Here is an 18,129-nt window from a genome sequence, read left to right as displayed (position 1 = left end):
CCTCCGGTGGCCGTCCTCTAGGTTCAAGGGTCTCCAAGGGAGGGTTTCCCGCCCGCGCCTGCGCAATGCCGGCGGCCCAGTGCCCGGCGGGTGGGCGGGGCTGCTTCCCCGGAAGCTGTGCGCGCGGCCGCCCCGGAAGTGGTCGGCCCTCCGCCGACTCCGGAAGCGGGCGCGGGCAGCAGCGTGCACGTGTGGCAGCCGCGATGAAGTTCGCCTACCGGGTGAGTGCTGCGCTTGGCCGCGCGGGGAGCTGGGGCCCGGGCCGGGGCCCCGACGGGGGGGAGCGGCGGCTGCTGGAAGCGCTGGTGGGTGGCCGCCCGGGGGCATGTCGCTCCCACTGCGCTCGAAAGCCGTCCTTCCTGTGGGCCGGGGCCTCGAGCCCCAGCCCGCTGCACGAGCTGTGCGGGACGCCGGCACCCCGACTCGCGCGCCGCCCAGCCAGGCGGAGCACAGGCGCGGCCGCTGGAAGACCTCCCTGGTATCCCCGACACCAAATCGGAAGCTGCATCCCGCCCCCGACTACGCTTCACCTGTCATTAGAGCACTCAAAACAGGACGGCCCCTGGGCTTGGCAGCCTAGCGCGGGGTTCTCTGTCCGCCCACAACCCCAGGCCCCGGCCTGGCTGGCGTCTTGGGAGCTCGCAGCCTGATTTAACGACTTGCCATTTTTCCACCTGTTGGACGTAGACCGTACGGTACACGGGTGCAAGCCTGACATCGCCTTTTAAAATACCTTGTTTTTATTTATTTATGGGAGAAAGAGGGAAAATGAGTATGCCAGGGCCTCCAGCCGCTGCAGACGAACTTTCCTGGTGCATGCATCTGGCTTACGTGGGTCTTGGGGAATCAAACCTGGGTCCTTTGGCTTTGCAGGCAAATGTCTTAACCGCTAAGCCATCTCTCCAGCCCCGCTTTATTTTTTTTTTTTTAACGCTTAGTTATTTATTTGCAAGCAGAAAGAGAAAGGGGGCGTGCCAGGGCTTCCAGCCGCCGCAAACTGACTCAAAACGCATGTGCACCACTTCATCTGGCTTTACGAGTTTACTGGGGAATAAGCTTTGCAAGCAAGAGCTTTAACCACTGAGACATCTCTCCAGCCCTGCCTTGTTTTTGATAAAAGACTAGCCAGAATACTGGCACACAGCACTGTATGGGATACACTGAACCCCAGCTGTTCTAGAGCCCTGCTGGTCTCTTGTTGAAACTTGGGTGTTGTGCTCTTCTGCACCTGTAAACGCCTCCTATCTTGGGAGGATTTCACCCCTTTATGGGAACCTTGGGATCCTTTCTTCTCCTGCCCTGAAAGAAGATAGTAACAAACTACAGATGCAGGCACCACTTTTTGTGGTCTGGCTTTACTGGAGAATCGAACCTGGGCCAGCAAACTTTGCAAGCAGATACTGCTTACCTCTGAGCCACCTCCCCAGTCTGCAAGACTTACCCACACACACACCCTAAAATGGGGCCTCTGGTCCTGTCTGACCTGTCACTCACTGTAGTCTCAGGCTGGCCTCACTCACAAAGCTCCTCCTACCTCTGCCTCCCAAGTGCTGGGATTAAAGGCGTGTGACACCACACCTGGATTAAGACTTTCTATCTGTTAAGACGGCCTCCTTTTTCCCCCCCATTTCCAGTTCTCCAATTTGCTGGGTACAGTTTATCGGCGTGGAAACCTAAATTTCACCTGTGATGGAAATTCTGTTATCAGCCCTGTGGGGAATAGAGTGACTGTGTTTGATCTTAAGAAGTAAGTTCGCTGAAGCAGTGCTACCAAAGGTAACTGTAGCCTGCGTGTGGGCCCTACATGTGGGTCACCTGGGCCCTCACGGGTCAATAATGGTGTTGTCCACCCAGTTCCCGGTCCCTTATTTCAGTCTTAGTTGGTCCTTGCATGATTCGGAGGCTGATGTTGCCCTTAAAGGAAAACCTCATGTATTCATCTTTTACCTGGAAGGGAGCATGCCTCTACTGTGGAGGTGGTGGTGGATAGGCAGTGTGACTCAGTGGTCACTATCCAAGGACCCTTGTGTAGGTAATGTGAGGAGTTGAAGGCACTCTGGGCCTTGCTTAGGAACCCTGGTGTGGTTGCCTGGCTTCCCTGTCAAGATAAGTAGGCCTTGAACAGCCAGCTAAGCAGGTGAATCAGTTTGGGCTCATGCTTAGCTCTGTGTGCTGCTAACACACACCTAGCTCCCTTCCTGCCCTGTTGGGAAGAACTCACCTTCTTCCCAGGATTGTTGGGAAGGCTGTGGGCTGACCCCTGCAGCCTCCGTTTCTGTCTTGTTCTGCCGGTCCAGCTGGGTGGTCCTGGGTCTTTGTTGTACTGTCTGCAGGGTGAGGCAGCAGCACATCACAGGGTCCAGTAGGGTTAGCTGTCCACTTGTGAGAACGATTGCCCCTTGTTTAAACAGCACTTCACAGGCGGCTCTCTAGAGTGGCGGAACCGAGGGGAGAACCCCCCGCCCAGCCCTTACTCCACATGGCAGAAGCTCTTCAAACCTTCTTTTCTGTCCTTTCCATGGGTTTTCCAGGCCCACCACATAGGCTGTCATTCTCCTTTCCTGGTTCTGTACTTCCCTCAATAAATAAAATACAGCTTCTAAGGAATGTTTTTCTCTCACCAGAAGGCCCAGTGCCAGCTTTACCTAGCAGGCAAAGGGGTGGATTCTGGTGCAAGGGGTTGACTGCTAATCCAGGGCAGGTCCTGTCTCCCTTGTCTGATGACACAAACCTTACTAGGAACTGTGGTTTTTGTCTTCCTCAGCAACAGATCTGACACATTGCCCTTGGCCACTAAGTATAACATCAAGTGTGTGGGGCTGTCACCAGATGGTCGCCTTGCCATCCTTGTTGATGAAGGTAATAGCTCAGCAAGGGACTGGGGTGGCTCTCTGTCTTCTGTGCTGTGTGTGCCTGTGGCATTGGCCTGTGCCATTGCATGGAGCCAAATGCTCGGGTTCCCGAGTGGACTAGTGTAACGCCTTCCTGGGTGCTCCGTCTGGGACTGGGTTCCCTGGAGGCTGCAGAGTCCCACTCTGGCCTTTTGTAGGGGGCGCTGCGCTGCTGGTCAGCCTGGTGTGCAGGTCCGTGCTGCACCAGTTCCACTTCAAGGGCGCCGTGCACAGCATCTCCTTCTCTCCTGATGGCAGGTAAGGGCGCCCATCTCCAGACCAGCTGCCTGCTTCCTTCCCTGCAGCTTGGCGTGCCATCCGAGCACGAGGCTGTCCCCTGGCAGTTGTGATCTTTCAGGAACAGGCTAAGTGCTGTTTCAGGGACCCTAAGTGCCTCTTTTATCTCTGGCCTCCTGCACTGTCCTTCACCCTCTGTCCTGCAAGAGAAGGGCTGTGCAGAGGGCAAGCTGTGTCTTGACATGGCAAAAGTGGTCTCTGATTGTTGGTCCCAAGTAATGCCTGGGCTCTTACTCCTCCTGCAGGAAGTTCGTAGTCACTAAGGGCAATATCGCTCAGATGTACCATGCCCCTGGGAAGAAGCGAGAATTCAACGCATTTGTTCTGGACAAAACCTACTTTGGGCCATATGATGAGACCACATGCATTGACTGGACAGATGACTCCAAGTGAGACTGGGGAGGGACTTTGGGTCATATCCCCTTGGAGAAAGTGGTTTCTTTATGAGGCTGCATTTTGAAATGTCCCATGAGCCCCACTTGTGGCTAGGTATAGCCCACAGTAGCAGGACTGAGCAGCTGGCTCTAGGTCACCTCCACGCCATTCCTTTCCCCATTCATCTTGTCACAAAGCCCAAGCCAGCTGTGCTGTCAGGAACTGACGAGCTACTGAGGCTCAGGTTGTAGCTGAGCCACATCTGTGATTGTTCCCATCCAGAGGAGTCTGTGATAGAGTTTCTGTCTTGCCCTGCTTTGTACCATGCCACCTGTGGCCAGCCCATGTTTCCTCTCCATGCTGACATCCCATATTTGACTCTGCGTATGGTTAACAGAATGTGTTTGCATTGGGGTCTTGGGCTGCATCTAGAGCATAAGAAGGGACCATTGTCAGGGGCTGAGCCCTTCATAGGGATCAGTGGTCTCATCGCTCCTTTCAGAGAGAGGTAACACTGTGTTGCCATGGAGTCCTCAAGGGCAACAGCACTGTTGCGAGTCCTGAATTACTGTCTCTCTTCCAGGTGCTTTGTGGTTGGAAGTAAAGACATGTCCACCTGGGTGTTTGGAGCAGAGCGTTGGGACAATCTCATCTACTACTCTCTGGGGGGACACAAAGATGCCATTGTGTCCTGCTTCTTTGAGTCCAACAGCCTGGATGTAAGTCTCATGCCTGATGTTCATGTCTAGCATTGCTAGTGGAGGGGGACTAGCCCAGGTCCCCTCTCAGCCTCTGTGGAGCTGCTCCTAGGTTGCCGAGGGATCTTTCAGGACTAGCGCTGGCCATTCTGCCTAGGTCAGGCCTTTAGTGCAGCTGGCATCCAACACCCAAGTTGAAGGCTTCTGATTGCAGGTCTGGGGCGCAGGGTGGCTGGGTGGTCCACGTCCAGCCCCGGTGCGTCTCTTGCAGCTGTACTCGCTCAGCCAGGATGGAGCCCTGTGTGTGTGGCAGTGTGACACACGCCCTGAGGACCTGAGGCTGAAGGCCCCCACAGGTTGGAAGGCTGACCTGCTACAGCGGGAGGAGGAGGAAGAGGAGGAGGAGGAAGAGGAGAGTGAACGAGAGACCACCATCCGGGGGAAGGCCACCCCAGCCGAGCAGGAGAAGAAGGGAAAAGTGAAGTACTCGCGGGTGGCTAAGTAGGTCACCAGGGCTGAGTGTCCAGGTTGTGCTACTCTTGTGATTTGGGGACTGTGGAAGACAGTCTGGAGGTCTAGAAAACAGGCCCTGGTAACTATGGGCCTGGATTGAAGTCCTGACTTGCTAGGTGTGAGATCCTGCCCCAGAGCCTAGAGGACCTGCTGCTGCCTCAGGGGCCCAAGTTGTCTCTCCTGTAGGGCAGGGCATGGGTGTCGGGATCAAGGAAGGGAGGCAGGCCTGGGGTAGGCTAGGCAGTTGGGCTCAGTGGTAAGCAGCGTGGGTGAGATTCCCCCAGCAAAGGAGACATCGGTGTACTCTCTGCGTACAGGTGGAGGGAGACACAAGGATGAACATGAGTGTGAATGACAGCCCTCATGGGTGTGAGGCAGGAGCTGTGGCTCCTGCTAGCTTCGGTGCTGGCTGCTCTCAAGTACCAGATTGAGTGGCTTCCCGTGCCCCCATCTGCTTTGATTGACCCCATAGACTCTAGGAGGGTTGAGCCCTGGCCTTAGCCACTCATTAAAGCTCCTTTCCAAGCTTGGACCAGTTGAGAGGCTGTCCTGGAGTCAGGATGCCACAGGTCAGCCCCTGTCTGCATTGAGAACAGGATCAGGGCTATGGCTAGCTGTAGCCTGCCCTCTTATTTATGACTGTTGTAGTCTGGGCCTTTCCCTCAGCAGTTACTGCATCCACTGTGTACGGGGCTTGGCCTTGGTGCTGGAAACATATCTCCTGGCTTCCAGCTGAGGAGAGCTGTGCAGTGGTTGTGCAGCCATGTGGGCAGTGTGGTGGTGCTGTAGGTGAAGGACTGGTGTCCTGATAAGCTGTCTGGAGAACCTCTGCCTTTGGATGAGAGCCAGTGCCAAGGGTAGAGGGCAGGACCCTGGGGAGAGGCCATGGTAGCTGGAGCTTCTGGATGCTGTGCTGGGGGACTTGGCGAGTACCCATTGGGCAGAACTGCAGGCAGGCACCCACCCGTGGCCGCCATAGTTGTCTTACGGACTTTGCCGTGAAAACATCTTAAGGCAGGTCTGAGTCACCACATTTAAGGTGGGGTGCCAGGGTCACCTTCCTGTGTGAATGGGACCCCTGAGAGGAGGGAGAAGTGCAGGCAGTTGGGCTGAGCTTCTGCACAAAGGCGTCCTCTGGCTCCAGAGGCGAGGAGTGGAGGCCCTGCAGGGTGCTGTGGGTCCTGAGGTTGGGGTGGAACGGGCCTTGACTCCCTGTCTTCCCACTGTGCTGCCTGCCCACTTAGGCACTTCTTCAATGAAGAAGGGGATTTTAACAACTTGACGGCTGCCGCATTTCACAAGAAGACTCATCTCTTAGTCACTGGTTTTGCTTCTGGAATCTTTCATCTGCACGAGCTCCCAGAGTTCAACCTCATCCACTCCCTGAGGTGAGTTCTGCTTGCTGGAGTGCACTCAGTAGGAGACCTCAGGCTAGGTAGACTCTCAGCTGGCTACCCGGCAGCCCGTGGGCCCCGTCTGTGCTCAGCCCCAGGCTGTGGTCAGGGGAGCTGTGGCATTGCTGCTGTCTGTCCTGTTCTTCATCTTACCAACGTGCAGGAAATTACGCTGCCAATTGCACAAGTGACTTTGGTCCAGAACACTACTAGGGGAAGGGAGTGGAGCTTTGGGTGGACTGGCCACTCCTGCTCAACTGCCATGCCCTTTTCTGCTCAGCATCTCAGATCAGAGGGTCAATTCGGTCGCCATCAACAGCTCCGGGGACTGGATCGCCTTTGGCTGCTCAGGTTTGTTTACCTGCCCTATTGAAAGGAAACTTCCAGTCAGAGGCCCACCTGAGGGCACACCTTAGGCAGAGGGCTGGAGGAAGCCAAAGTGGACACCCTGAAGCCCACTAATGATCTACTAGCTGCAGGGCCACCAGGTTCCTTTACTGTGGCTTCCCAATAGAGGGACTTCCCTTAGCCTATTCTGAGCAGGACCAGAACAGCTCTGTGGTACTGTATGCAGCAGGAGATTCTGGAAGTCACAGTAAACGTCAAGCTTTCTTGCTTGAAGTTTCCTTCTTGAGTTGGCCTTGGCCTCAGTCTCTGGCGGCCTGTTGCAGTTATCCTGCCCACGCAGTCCTGGACCTAGGCTGGATGCAGCCATCTGCTCTGTGGGGCTGTGGAGAGGGGTGGTGCTCCTCATGCCCTGGGCCCTCAGCAGCAGTGGGTGGCTCAAGCGAGGCCTAGCCCTAGCTAACTCCACTTTTCAGGAACAGTCAGGGGGTCCCTGTCCTTTGCTGAGCATAGGTTGCACCCTCTGGGCCTATGGGTAGGTATTCAAATTGTACCTCAGCTTCCTTCTGCCCGTAGGCCTGGGCCAGCTGCTGGTGTGGGAGTGGCAGAGCGAGTCCTACGTGCTCAAGCAGCAGGGTCACTTCAACAGCATGGTGTCGTTGGCCTACTCCCCTGACGGGCAGTATATCGTCACTGGTGGGGACGATGGCAAGGTGGGCACTGAGGCTCTGTCAGGATGAACTGTGTGGGCAGGCCCAGTGGGTGGGGAGCCTGGAGTTCTTGGGTTTAGCAGCCCCCACCCTGTGCACCCTTGAAAACACTAACCATTTAGTGGGGTTGGAGAGGGAGGCTTGAGTGTCCCTGTTTCTGACCCTCAGGGCTTATGGTGCCAGCAGCCAACATCTGAGGTGGTAGACACATGCTGGATCTGCCTCACGCCACACACAACCTTAGTTAGAACACCCATCACCCACCCCTGTTGATAGGAGCCCCAAAGGGTAGGGTGGCCTCACGCCCCGCATTCACGGCCTTTACTCCTGCCTCAGGTCAAGGTGTGGAACACCCTCAGTGGCTTCTGCTTCATCACCTTCACGGAGCATTCCAGTGGGGTCACTGGTGTGACATTCACTGCCACTGGCCATGTCATCGTCACCTCGTCTATGGATGGCACTGTGCGAGCCTTCGACCTTCACAGGTGAGGGTTTCTTCTGGGCTCCACTTGGTGTGCAGGTGGTCTGTCGAGGCGGTGTGGTGCGTTGCGGGTGGCTGAGACGACCTCGGCCTTCTCCTCCTGGCAGGTACCGAAACTTCCGCACCTTCACGTCTCCACGCCCCACACAGTTCTCCTGTGTGGCCGTTGACTCGAGCGGGGAGATCGTCTCTGCAGGGGCACAGGACTCTTTTGAGATCTTTGTGTGGTCCATGCAGACAGGCAGGCTTCTCGATGTAAGAGCCAGATGATCCCCTGGGCTGTGTTTCGGAGGGTGCTAGGGTGAGGCTGCCTGTCCTTGGAAGAAGATGGCCCTGGTTGGGGCTTGGGAACCTGGGTGTGGAGCAGGGTGTCGGACTTCACCTGGGAATAAATACCAACGCATGAGTATGGAGGCCTTTGCCTGCCCTGCTTTTCCTGCTCCGTCCTTCACGGAGCTGCTTGCAGAGCCGTTAGCCCTTCCTCCCTTTGAACCTTTGCCCCGTAGGTGTTATCTGGCCACGAAGGGCCCATCAGCGGTCTGTGTTTTAACCCAATGAAGTCCATCCTGGCCAGCGCCTCCTGGGACAAGACAGTGCGCTTGTGGGACATGTTTGATAGTTGGAGGACCAAAGAGACCCTGGCCTTGACCTCCGATGGTGAGCTATGGCTGGGGTCTACAGACAGGGACCAGGACCAGAGTCATGCTGTTTCTACCTCTGCCCAGCTGTGATCTTCTGGACACTCCCTCCAATTTAATCTTAATTGTGTGCTTGATGTGAGCTCAGGGCAGGCAAAACAGTGCCAAACCCAGACCTAGCAGCTTGTGGTAGTCCCCAAGGTTGGTGGCTTGGTCAGAGCAAACTGGCAGCTCAGTCTCCTAGCATACTGCATGTGGCTCGAGTTCTGCAGCCCTGGCCAGCCCAGTACTAAGCTCGCCTTCGTGTGTGCCCTGGGAGAAGAATGACGCGCTGTGCCTGCATGCCTTTCCTACCCCAACTCTGGCCTTGGCCTCTGCCTCAACACCATGCACTGCGGACCTACGCTGTCCTACGTACTCTGGCTTGCCTTGTGTCCCCCTAGGAAAATCCAGGGTTGATGCTGCTCTCAGGAGGAGCTTCGTGTGTACCTCTCGTATCTCTGGGATGCAGACTTGGCCTGTCTGCTGAGCCACTGAGCTCCTTAGACCTGACGTTTGTTTCTCTGTAGCCCTGGCTGTGACTTATCGGCCTGATGGTGCGGAGCTAGCTGTGGCCACACTGAATTCACAGATAACTTTCTGGGACCCTGAGAATGCTGTGCAGACAGGCTCCATTGAGGGCAGGCATGACCTCAAGACGGGCAGGAAGGAGCTGGACAAGATCACAGCCAAACACTCGGCCAAGGGCAAGTGCGTATCAGAATATGGCCAGAGCAGGACCCAGGCCCCTTTGTCAGCTTGTCTGCTGGGTGGGCTCAGGGCTGACCTGAAACTTGGATCTGGGAGTTTGCAGCCCTGTCCTTGGGCACAGTTGTCTTTCTGAGACTGCCTGATCCCTGGGTGGAGGTGGGGCTGAGCCCCTACAGGAAAGTTGTGTTTGGGCCCCTGTAGGGTTTTTGTGAGTGTGTGCAGTACAAAGGCCAGCTTCACTTCCAAACAGTGCTTTCAGACTAGTGTCTAGTGGGCTCTGCAGTAGACTTGCAGTGGGAAAACTGCTTTTGGTGTCCATGTGGTCACATCTAGAGCCACATAGTTCTGGGCTGCCTCGTGGCAGCCTTGCTTGGGTCCCTCAGGTGGCACTATGAAGAGGGAACATGGGTACGTGCCTGTTAGTGTCACGGGTGTACTCATCTTGCTGAGGTTAGGCAGGGAGCCTCGGGATGTTGGTAAGGGGAGGGTCTGCCTCTTGGTTCTTGGTGTGAGGTCCTAATCTTCTCAAGATAGCCTTTGAAGAAAGCCACACGCACGCACGGAAGGTCCTGCTCAGAGAGCCTGTTTTCCACGCAGGGCCTTCACCACTCTGTGCTACTCTGCGGACGGCCAGAACATCCTGGCAGGGGGCATGTCCAAGTTCGTATGCCTCTACCATGTCCGCGAGCAGATCCTGGTGAAGAGGTTTGAGCTCTCCTGCAACTTCTCTCTTGATGCCATGGAGGTGAGTAGCAGGTCCAGATCTGAAGGAGAGGCTTCTGGTTCTGTGGATCCTGGGTTGGTGAGGCTTAGGTCAGTACAGGGGCTGTGGCTGAGTGGGAGGCCTGGGCACTAGCTTGGTAAGCCCTCTGAGGGAAGGAGCAAAACAAGAGAGCACAGGCAGGTCCTGGCTTCGTATAGATTTCTGCCAGACCCTGGGCCATCTGCCCATCTCCAACATAAGAGGGCTTTTCCCTCACCATCCTGCAGGTACCTGCCCTTCTTGCTCACCATAGTCTGTGTCCCAGGCTCTCCTCAGACTGTGTCTCCTCAGGGACATGGGGTGAAAGTCCTTCAGGTCACTGCTGAAGCCTCTGAGCAGGCATGGAGTTATGGCACGCAGGTGTCCCACCTGGGAGCTCTATCACATATTTATTGTGTGCAGCTCAGTGTCCGTGTGAGGCTCCTGTGCCTCCCTCACCAGCTTCAGGCTCCAAAGGAAGGTTCCATGGGAGGGCCCATGTGCCAGTTGATTCGACACACAGTTGGGGTTTATCCACTGTTGGTGATACGTGGGCAGGAGAGGGATGGGGGAAAAGCATCCGTGGCATCTGCTCTTTCAGGAATTTCTGAACCGAAGAAAGATGACAGAGTTTGGCAACCTGGCGCTCATTGATCAAGATGCTGGGGAGGAGGATGGTGTTGCAATTCCCTTGCCAGGCGTGAAGAAAGGTAAACAGAGATCTCCTGTGTCTCCTCCTCCTCCTCCTTCTCCCAGGCTGCACTTTTCGGGGCGACACTTCTGGTCCTTGGGCTGCAGAGTTTAGTCAGTGGCTCTGCATTGTGGCATTTTGCTAGAAGCTGAGGTGCCTGGAGAAGACCCAGCCGCGCAGTGTCTAGGCCCCCAGCCCCTTTGGGGGGAGGAGGTCTCTGCCCTCCTGGGTCCCAGTGCCCTTGGGCGTTGGGCTGCCTTGATGAGCATCCACCAGCCTGAAGCTAGAGTGGCTGCAGGCCTGTGCACCAAGGCCCAGCCCCATGGAGGCTACAGTACCTGTGACAGGGAAGGCCTACTTCCTTGAGACTCTGGCAGGGGCCAAGGAGGCTGCTGTTCTTAGTGGCTCCTAGTGACCAGCACAGTGAGTCGAAGGGTGAGCCACCAGAATACAACTGTTCAGAAGTGCAACCTCTTTTTCTCCCCCCTCCCCCCTCAGGTGACATGAGTTCGCGACACTTTAAACCTGAAGTTAGAGTGACATCACTGCGCTTTTCTCCCACTGGTGAGCCGGGGTACTATGCCACTGACCTGGTGGGCATTGGTCTTTGTTTCCTAGGACAAGGTCCCTGTAAATAGGAAGCCCACTAGCCACATGGCTGGCTGTACCCCAAGGTGGACGGCTGTGAAGCTCCTGCCCCAGAAGCTGAGCACAGTGGAAGCAGAAGCTGCTCAGGTCACGGGCTACAGGCCCGTGCACCATCCCGGGAGGCTGCCTCTGCGCCTCAGCCTTCCATGGTGACTTTCCCGGCTTACTCCCGACATCTCAGGGGTGTTTGAGGGTCTGACTAGGCCTTAGGGGCCTGGTAGAACATGTGTCCTATCCTGGCAGAGCAAGATATAGGGTGTTAAGCCAGCAGCATGATTGGAGTGGGCAGGGCAAAGTGTGGACAGCTCACACAAGGTGACCGGCATATCCTTTGGTTTGGTCTAGCTGTCTATACATTGCACACTCTGCAGCTAGCTGATGATGCTCATTCCTGTGTTGTTTCATTGTTGTGTCTTGTTTGTGACTACACCCAGGCGTCTGTAGCAGTCTGTGTGGCCTGCAAAGCTGCAGCTCTGCCCCACGGGCTCCTGGAACGGGCAGAGCAAGTGATACCCGAGTGCTGGCTGACATGTGCCCTGGCTCTCCGTGCACATCTGCCAGCAGTCTGTCAGTGTTCCCACCATGGCATTGTCTTCAGACCTTTCCCTTTTTGAAAAGGAGTAAGTGGGCTTTTAAGTTTTGACAGAGCTCCTTTGCTGTTCGCTGCGCAGGGCGCTGCTGGGCCGCCACTAGCACGGAGGGGCTGCTCGTCTTCTCCCTGGACGCCCAGATGCTCTTTGACCCATTTGAGTTAGACACGAGCATCACCCCCGGGCGGATTCGTGAGGCGCTTCGGCAGAAGGAGTTCACCCGTGCTATCCTCATGGCCTTCCGGCTCAATGAGAGGAAGCTGGCGCAGGAGGCCCTGGAGGCAGTGCCACCGGGCGAGAGTAAGCCAGGGCCAGTGGCCGGACCCTATGGAAATGCAGAGGGGCCATGGTGCACCATTTTTTTCTGATTAATCTGAGTTCTTTGCATAGTACGCTTGCCTTTTCTTCCTTTTTCAGTTGAGGTGGTCAGTGCTTCTCTTCCTGAGCTGTATGTAGAGAAAGTGCTCGAGTTCCTGGCCTCTTCTTTTGAAGTGTCCAGGCACCTGGAATTTTACCTCCTGTGGACCCAGAAGTTGCTCATGTCACACGGACAGAGGCTGAAGTCCAGGTAGAACGGGCTCCCCCGCAGGCGCGGCTGCTGGTGGGCTACCGTCAGCTGAGCGCGCGGTGCGTGTGAGGCCCCCTGTGGCTGACCTCAGTGTCTCTTTTCCAGGGCAGGGCAGCTGCTGCCTGTGGTGCAGTTCCTTCAGAAGGGCCTCCAGCGACACCTGGATGACGTGGCCAAGCTGTATGTGCCGCAGGGCTTGAGTACTGGGTTCTGTGTCTGGGTTGCTTTCTGTGGGGTCTGATGTGGGGCAAGTTTTGTTTTGGAGGTGCACGTTCTCCTGCCTGTTGGAGAACTTAGTCCTCTGGGATGTAGGGGTGTGCACCTGTGGGTATGGCTGAAATTCAAGGAACGGTCCCTGCTCGAGTTAGATTGTTGAAGATGGTACCTGCCCGAGACATGTGGTCCGAGCCCTTTGTTCTCGGGAAAGGCACAGGTAGTCGATGAGGACTTGCGTATGCGTCGCTTGTGTGAGCAGCGGGAGCCAGCCACAGGGACCTCTGGGTTCCTGAAGCAGGAGCCCTGTGCACGTGGGTTTCCTCGGGGTGGCACTACTGAGATATGCCTGCAGCGCTTGGGACAGTGCACACCTCCTCTGCCGCGTCGGGTGGTTTAGTGGTCTGCACTTGCCGATTTCAGAGCCCTCCTTCCTTAAACAGAGCCTAGGCTGTGTGGGCAGAGGCAGGAGGGGAAGAAGCGCAGCGAGCTCAGTCCACCACGTACGTGGGCGGCGGGCTTCGGCACTCGCGCTGACCCAGTGCCCTGTGTCCACAGCTGTGACTGGAACCGCTACAACATTCAGTACGCGCTGGCAGTGTCCAAGCAGCGGGGCATGAAGCGCACACTGGAGCCTTTAGAGACAGAGGCGGATGCAGAGGCGTCTGATGAGGACAGTCTGCACCTGCTCGGGAGAGCCGAGGACGGAGACGACGGGGGGCTGCTGTAGAGTGCAGCCGCACTGGTCCCCGAGCACCGAGCACCTCGGGCCCACAATGGGGAGCAGCCGGAATGCTATGCGCAGCGCTACCGCAGAGGCCTCCTGTGAGAACTGCACGGGCGCCGTCAGGGCAGTCAGCTGACTGGGTGTCCAGGACTCGGTGGTCATGATGGGCACAGGTATGCCCGGGATGTTGGTGGATCATCCTACATACGCCTGTTCTAAGTGGTGGGCAGTCTCACCTGTATGGACTTGGAAACTTTGTGTCAGAGTTATTTATATATGAATGTATATATTTTTTTTAATCAGTTTGTGATTTTTTTTTTTTTGAGGTAGGGTCTCACTCTAGCCCAGGCTAACCTGAAATTCACTATGTAGTCTCAGGGTGACCTCAAACTCATGGCAGTCCTGCTACCTCTGCCTCCTGAGTGCTGGGGTTAAAGGTGTGCACCACCACACTTGACCAGTTTGTGGGGTTTTTTTTTTTTTTTTTGAGAACTTTTATATTTATTTCAACAAACTACAGTTTGGCCATATGCCCATCAGGTTACTCACATCCCCTCTCCCTAGCCCCATTCTACTGAAGGTGGTCCTCAGTGAGGTTTTGGTGGTGGGTCAGAATGCACCCATCTCCATAAGGACATAATGCAGAGTACACCTTCCCTCACTGGGGCTCCTGCATCTTTATCATACCTCTTCTGCAGTGTTCCTCAACGATCGGAGGGCACATTAGGGGTCCTCCACTGCTAGGCTCTTGACAGCCTCTCATTTTCTGTTTAGATTAGTTCTGAGTCTCAGTGTCCATTGCTCTCCTCCTGGAAGAGGTTCTCAGGCTATCCATGAGAACAGTACTCACTTCTAAAAAAGTTCATATATAGCCGGGCGTGGTGGCGCACGCCTTTAATCCCAGCACTCGGGAGGCAGAGGTAGGAGGATCGCCGTGAGTTCAAGGCCACCCTGAGACTACAGAGTTAATTCCAGGTCAGCCTGGACCAGAGTGAGACCCTACCTCACAAAACCAAAAAAAAAAAAAAAAAAGTTCATATATAACAGGTTATGCTGTTCTGTCCGTCACCCTGGCCTCTGCCACCCTAGGAGTCCTCCCCCATGATGTCACACTATCCACTGTGGCCATGAAGGCCTTTCCTGTAGAGTAGCGGGGGGAGGGGGAACCAACGACTGTGTCTTGGTATTCCTACCCACTCTGTGGCTCTTCCAGTCTTTGCACCCCTCTACTGCAATGTTCCCTGAGTCGTGGCGGGCCTGTTGACAGGCTGATTTGGGGTTGTGTTCTTTGTGGCCCCTGGATCTCCTCTGAAAGGATGTGGTGACCAGCAGGTCTGACACGGTCACCTGGAGCGAGTTGCCAGGGTAGCGTAAGAGCTTTATTCATGCCGCCGCTTGCTCTGCACTTTCTCCTTGGCCCTGGCATAGGTGGTAGGGCGGCATGTCTTGTGGTGAGCAGTAAGCCATCTTGGTCTTATTGATGGCTCTTGGCTCTTCTCCATTTTTTGTAAAAGAAGACAGCTTCTCCAACCAAGAGTTTACAGTTTAAGTTAAAGGGTGATATACAGTTATTCGAGAAGCTTTTTGGTATGCAGGCTTCTACTCCAGAGAGCAGTGGGGGCTTCTTTCTGAATTAGAAGTCCCTGATAATGGGATTCTGACTTGGTTTCCAGGATGTTATGAGATCTCTCCCACTGAGCAGGCCTCATGTCCAATCAGAGCACAGTTGGTTACCTGCAGAGGCCATGTGCCACTAATGCACAAGTGTGCACTCCTTATCCAGCTGGTGGATTTCATAGTCTGTAGGGTCCCTGCTTATTCCTGCTGGTGGTGACTGCTGTCCTCTAGCAGCTCCCTGAGGGCTTTCCAGCACTACAAGGCCTAGCCGGTGGGGAGCTGGTTTCTCTTTCGGTTCCAGCATGGTGTTCCCATACCTGTGACTGCAGCCTGAGAGCAGAGGTTGTTTAACCCTTCACCTCCTCTGTAAATGTTTCCTGGGCCCTGACAGATGGAGTAGAGATGATTGTTTCACGTAAACAGTGGCTTTCTTATCATTGTAAAAGGTCTTGGGTCTCCCTGGTATTCACCACCATCTGTGAAAAGCAGATTCTCTTAACTGACAGAATAGCATGAATCTGAGGAGAATCAACATACACACTTAGAAGACTCCTTATTTTTATATTATTTTGGTGTTTTTGTTTTTGTTTTTGTTTTGGTTTTTAAAGGTAGGGTTTCACTTGAGCTCAGGCTGACCTGGAATTCACTATGTAGTCTCTCAGGGTGGCCTCAAACTTGGGGTGTTCCTCTTACCTTTGCCTCTGAGTGCTGAGATTAATTAAAGGCATGCGCCACCACACCTGGATAAAAGAGAAGACTTTGGTGGGCATAACCTACTTTTTTTGTTTGTTTTTTGAGGTGGGGTCTCTTTCTAGCCCAGGCTAACCTGGAATTCACTGTGTAGTCTCGTGATTCTCCTACCTCTGCCTCCCAAGTGCTGGGATTAAAGGTCTGTTTCACCACACCCAGCTATAACTTTTTTTTTTTTAAGGCTCTGTGGTCATCCAACCCATTGGCTTTTGATTTGATTCTCAGTACCAGGCATGAACTTACATTAAGTAGGCCCCTTACCCAATCTAAGCAGTTGATTAAGCTAGCTGGCTACCAGCTCAATTCCAACATGCTCTCTTGGGTAAATATTTTTTGTTTATTTATTGGCAAGCATCGGGAAAAGAAAGAATGGGTGTGCCAGGGCCTCCAGCCACTGCAAATGAACTCCAGATGCATACGCCACCTTGTGCATCTGGCTTTACATGGGTTCTGGAGGATTGAATTTAGGTCCTTAAGCTCTGCGGGCAAGTACCTTAACCTCTGAGCCATCTCTCCAGCTCCCAGCATGCTTTCTCAATTTCCCACAACAGCAACCTATGGTGTCTTCATCAATAGGATCTTATCATTTAGCTCCAGTGGGTAACCAAATGCTTTGCCAATGGCCTGAATTGTTTTGGGGATCTCATAGGATTTCCTAACCAATAGGTCACTGTCACCCAGTTCTGGCACTGGGATTTACCAGCACTATGCTGTGGTTTCTCTGCCCTTCAAGGCACTTTAGCCCACACTATCCCTTTACAAAGAGTTAGATCTTTTTAGCCAAAAGGTAGGTCTCTACAGTACCGGTTCATGCCATCATTGGTTTTGTGTATTTCCCCCAGACCTATCCTTCTACTTCCCCAAATTCTGCTGTCTTCTCTGATCTCTCCAAGCCTCATTATATCTTTCCTAACCAGCACTACTGATACTATGACCTCTAAAAAATCCAGACTGTTCCATGTTAGGATCCACTCGTGAAAAAACACGTGGCGCTTGTCATTCTGAGCCTTGGTAAACAGTATGATTTTTCCCAGGCCCACCCATCTTCCTGGAAAATCCACTCTAGTTTTTTCTTAGCACTGAATAAAATTCCATCATGTATATATGTTCCACATCTTCGTTCTCCATCAGTCACTGGGCATCTGGGTTGGTTTTTATTTTATTATTATTAATTCTTTTTTTTGAAGTAGGGTCTCAGTCTAGCCCAGGCTGACCTGGAATTCTCTGCAATCCCAGGCTGACCTTGAACTCACAGAGGTACTCCTACCTCTGCCTCCTGAGTGCTGGGATTAAAGGTGTGTGCCACCACACTTTGGTGGGCTGGTACATATTTAATTCAAAATTCTAAGTATTAGGTTTCAATAACTTTTTTTTGGGGGGGGGTTTCTAGGTGGGGTCTCACTGTGGCCCAGGCTGACATGGAATTAACTATGTAGTCTCAGGGTAGCCTCGAACTCATGGTAATCCTCCTACCTCTGCCTCCCAAGTGCTGGGATTAAAGGCGTGCACCACCACGCCCAGCTTTAGTTAGGGATTTTCTTCTTTGCCCGTGTTTTGGTTTTCCAAGGTAGGGTCTGTCTCTAGTCCAGGCTGAACTGGAATTCACTATGTAGTCTCAGGGTGGCCTCAAACTCATGGCAATCCTACCTCTGCCTCCCATGTGCTGGGATTAAAGGCATGTCCCACCACACCCGGCTTGCTCCACAGTATTTGTGTGTGCAACTTAGATGGGCAAACAGCAACTAGATGTGACCTGTCCTGCACAGAAGTTCCAGTGTTGTTCAGGCTTTTTGGTGTCGTATGGACAATGGAGCCAGGTGGCCTGGGTGACAAGACGGATATAGAACGCTGCCGTGGATCAAAGAGCCCTGGCTCTGTTCCAGGCCTCTGCATCCCACAGAATCAATTGTAGCATTTCCTTTCTTAAATGGGCTCACTTGTGGTTTTGGTACCATCTCACAATCCCATCTTCAGTAGTGAATAAAACAGTTTTGTGTTGCTGGGAATGGAACCTAGGGTCTAGGGTGTGACAGGCAGGTGCTCACCACTGAGCCACAACTATCCTATTTATTTGCTTGTGTGTGTGTCATGTGTTCTGTATGTAATGTGTGTGTGTGTTGGGGGGGGTAATGCACATATAGGTGACCAGAGCAGAAAGTCCAGTGTTCTGTACCCATCCATCACTCTTCCATGATCTTGTTTTAAGTTGGAGTCTCCTTTTACTGATTCCAGAGTTTACAGTGCTCCAAAGATTCCCAGGTCTTTGCTCCCCTGAAGGGTGGAGCTAGAGGCGCACTTGTCCATGTGCAGCTGTTTTACATGAGATCCCACAGTCTCGGGCTCTTTTTGTTGTTTTTCGAGATAGGGTCTCACTTTAAGCTGAACTCACTCTGTAATCCCAGGCTGGCCACCATCCTTTAAAATACACATTTGCAAGCAGAGAGATTTCAGAGACAGAGAATGGGCACATCAGGGCCTCCAGCAGCTGCAA

General features: G+C 53.9%; 1 protein-coding gene across 1 annotated transcript; it reads left to right on the top strand.

The window, feature by feature from the left end:
- The first annotated feature begins 151 nt into the window (after positions 1–151).
- Positions 152–13,567, top strand: Pwp2 (PWP2 small subunit processome component). The gene is made up of 21 exons (XM_004669411.2): positions 152–221; positions 1,635–1,747; positions 2,765–2,859; positions 3,050–3,149; positions 3,434–3,577; positions 4,147–4,282; positions 4,533–4,762; positions 6,019–6,162; positions 6,449–6,519; positions 7,090–7,226; positions 7,560–7,708; positions 7,812–7,959; positions 8,211–8,361; positions 8,912–9,092; positions 9,690–9,837; positions 10,436–10,544; positions 11,024–11,089; positions 11,845–12,063; positions 12,181–12,331; positions 12,437–12,511; positions 13,103–13,567. Exons 1-21 carry the CDS (start codon positions 204–206, stop codon positions 13,272–13,274), a joined length of 2,757 nt encoding a protein of 918 aa, XP_004669468.2. The 5' UTR covers positions 152–203; the 3' UTR covers positions 13,275–13,567.
- Positions 13,568–18,129: the final 4,562 nt, after the last annotated feature.

Source organism: Jaculus jaculus, chromosome 5 (genome assembly GCF_020740685.1).
Source record: "Jaculus jaculus isolate mJacJac1 chromosome 5, mJacJac1.mat.Y.cur, whole genome shotgun sequence".
NCBI lineage: Eukaryota > Metazoa > Chordata > Mammalia > Rodentia > Dipodidae > Jaculus > Jaculus jaculus.
The sequence above is the reverse complement of the archived record's forward strand: the minus strand, read 5'-3'. Positions and strand labels throughout refer to the sequence as shown.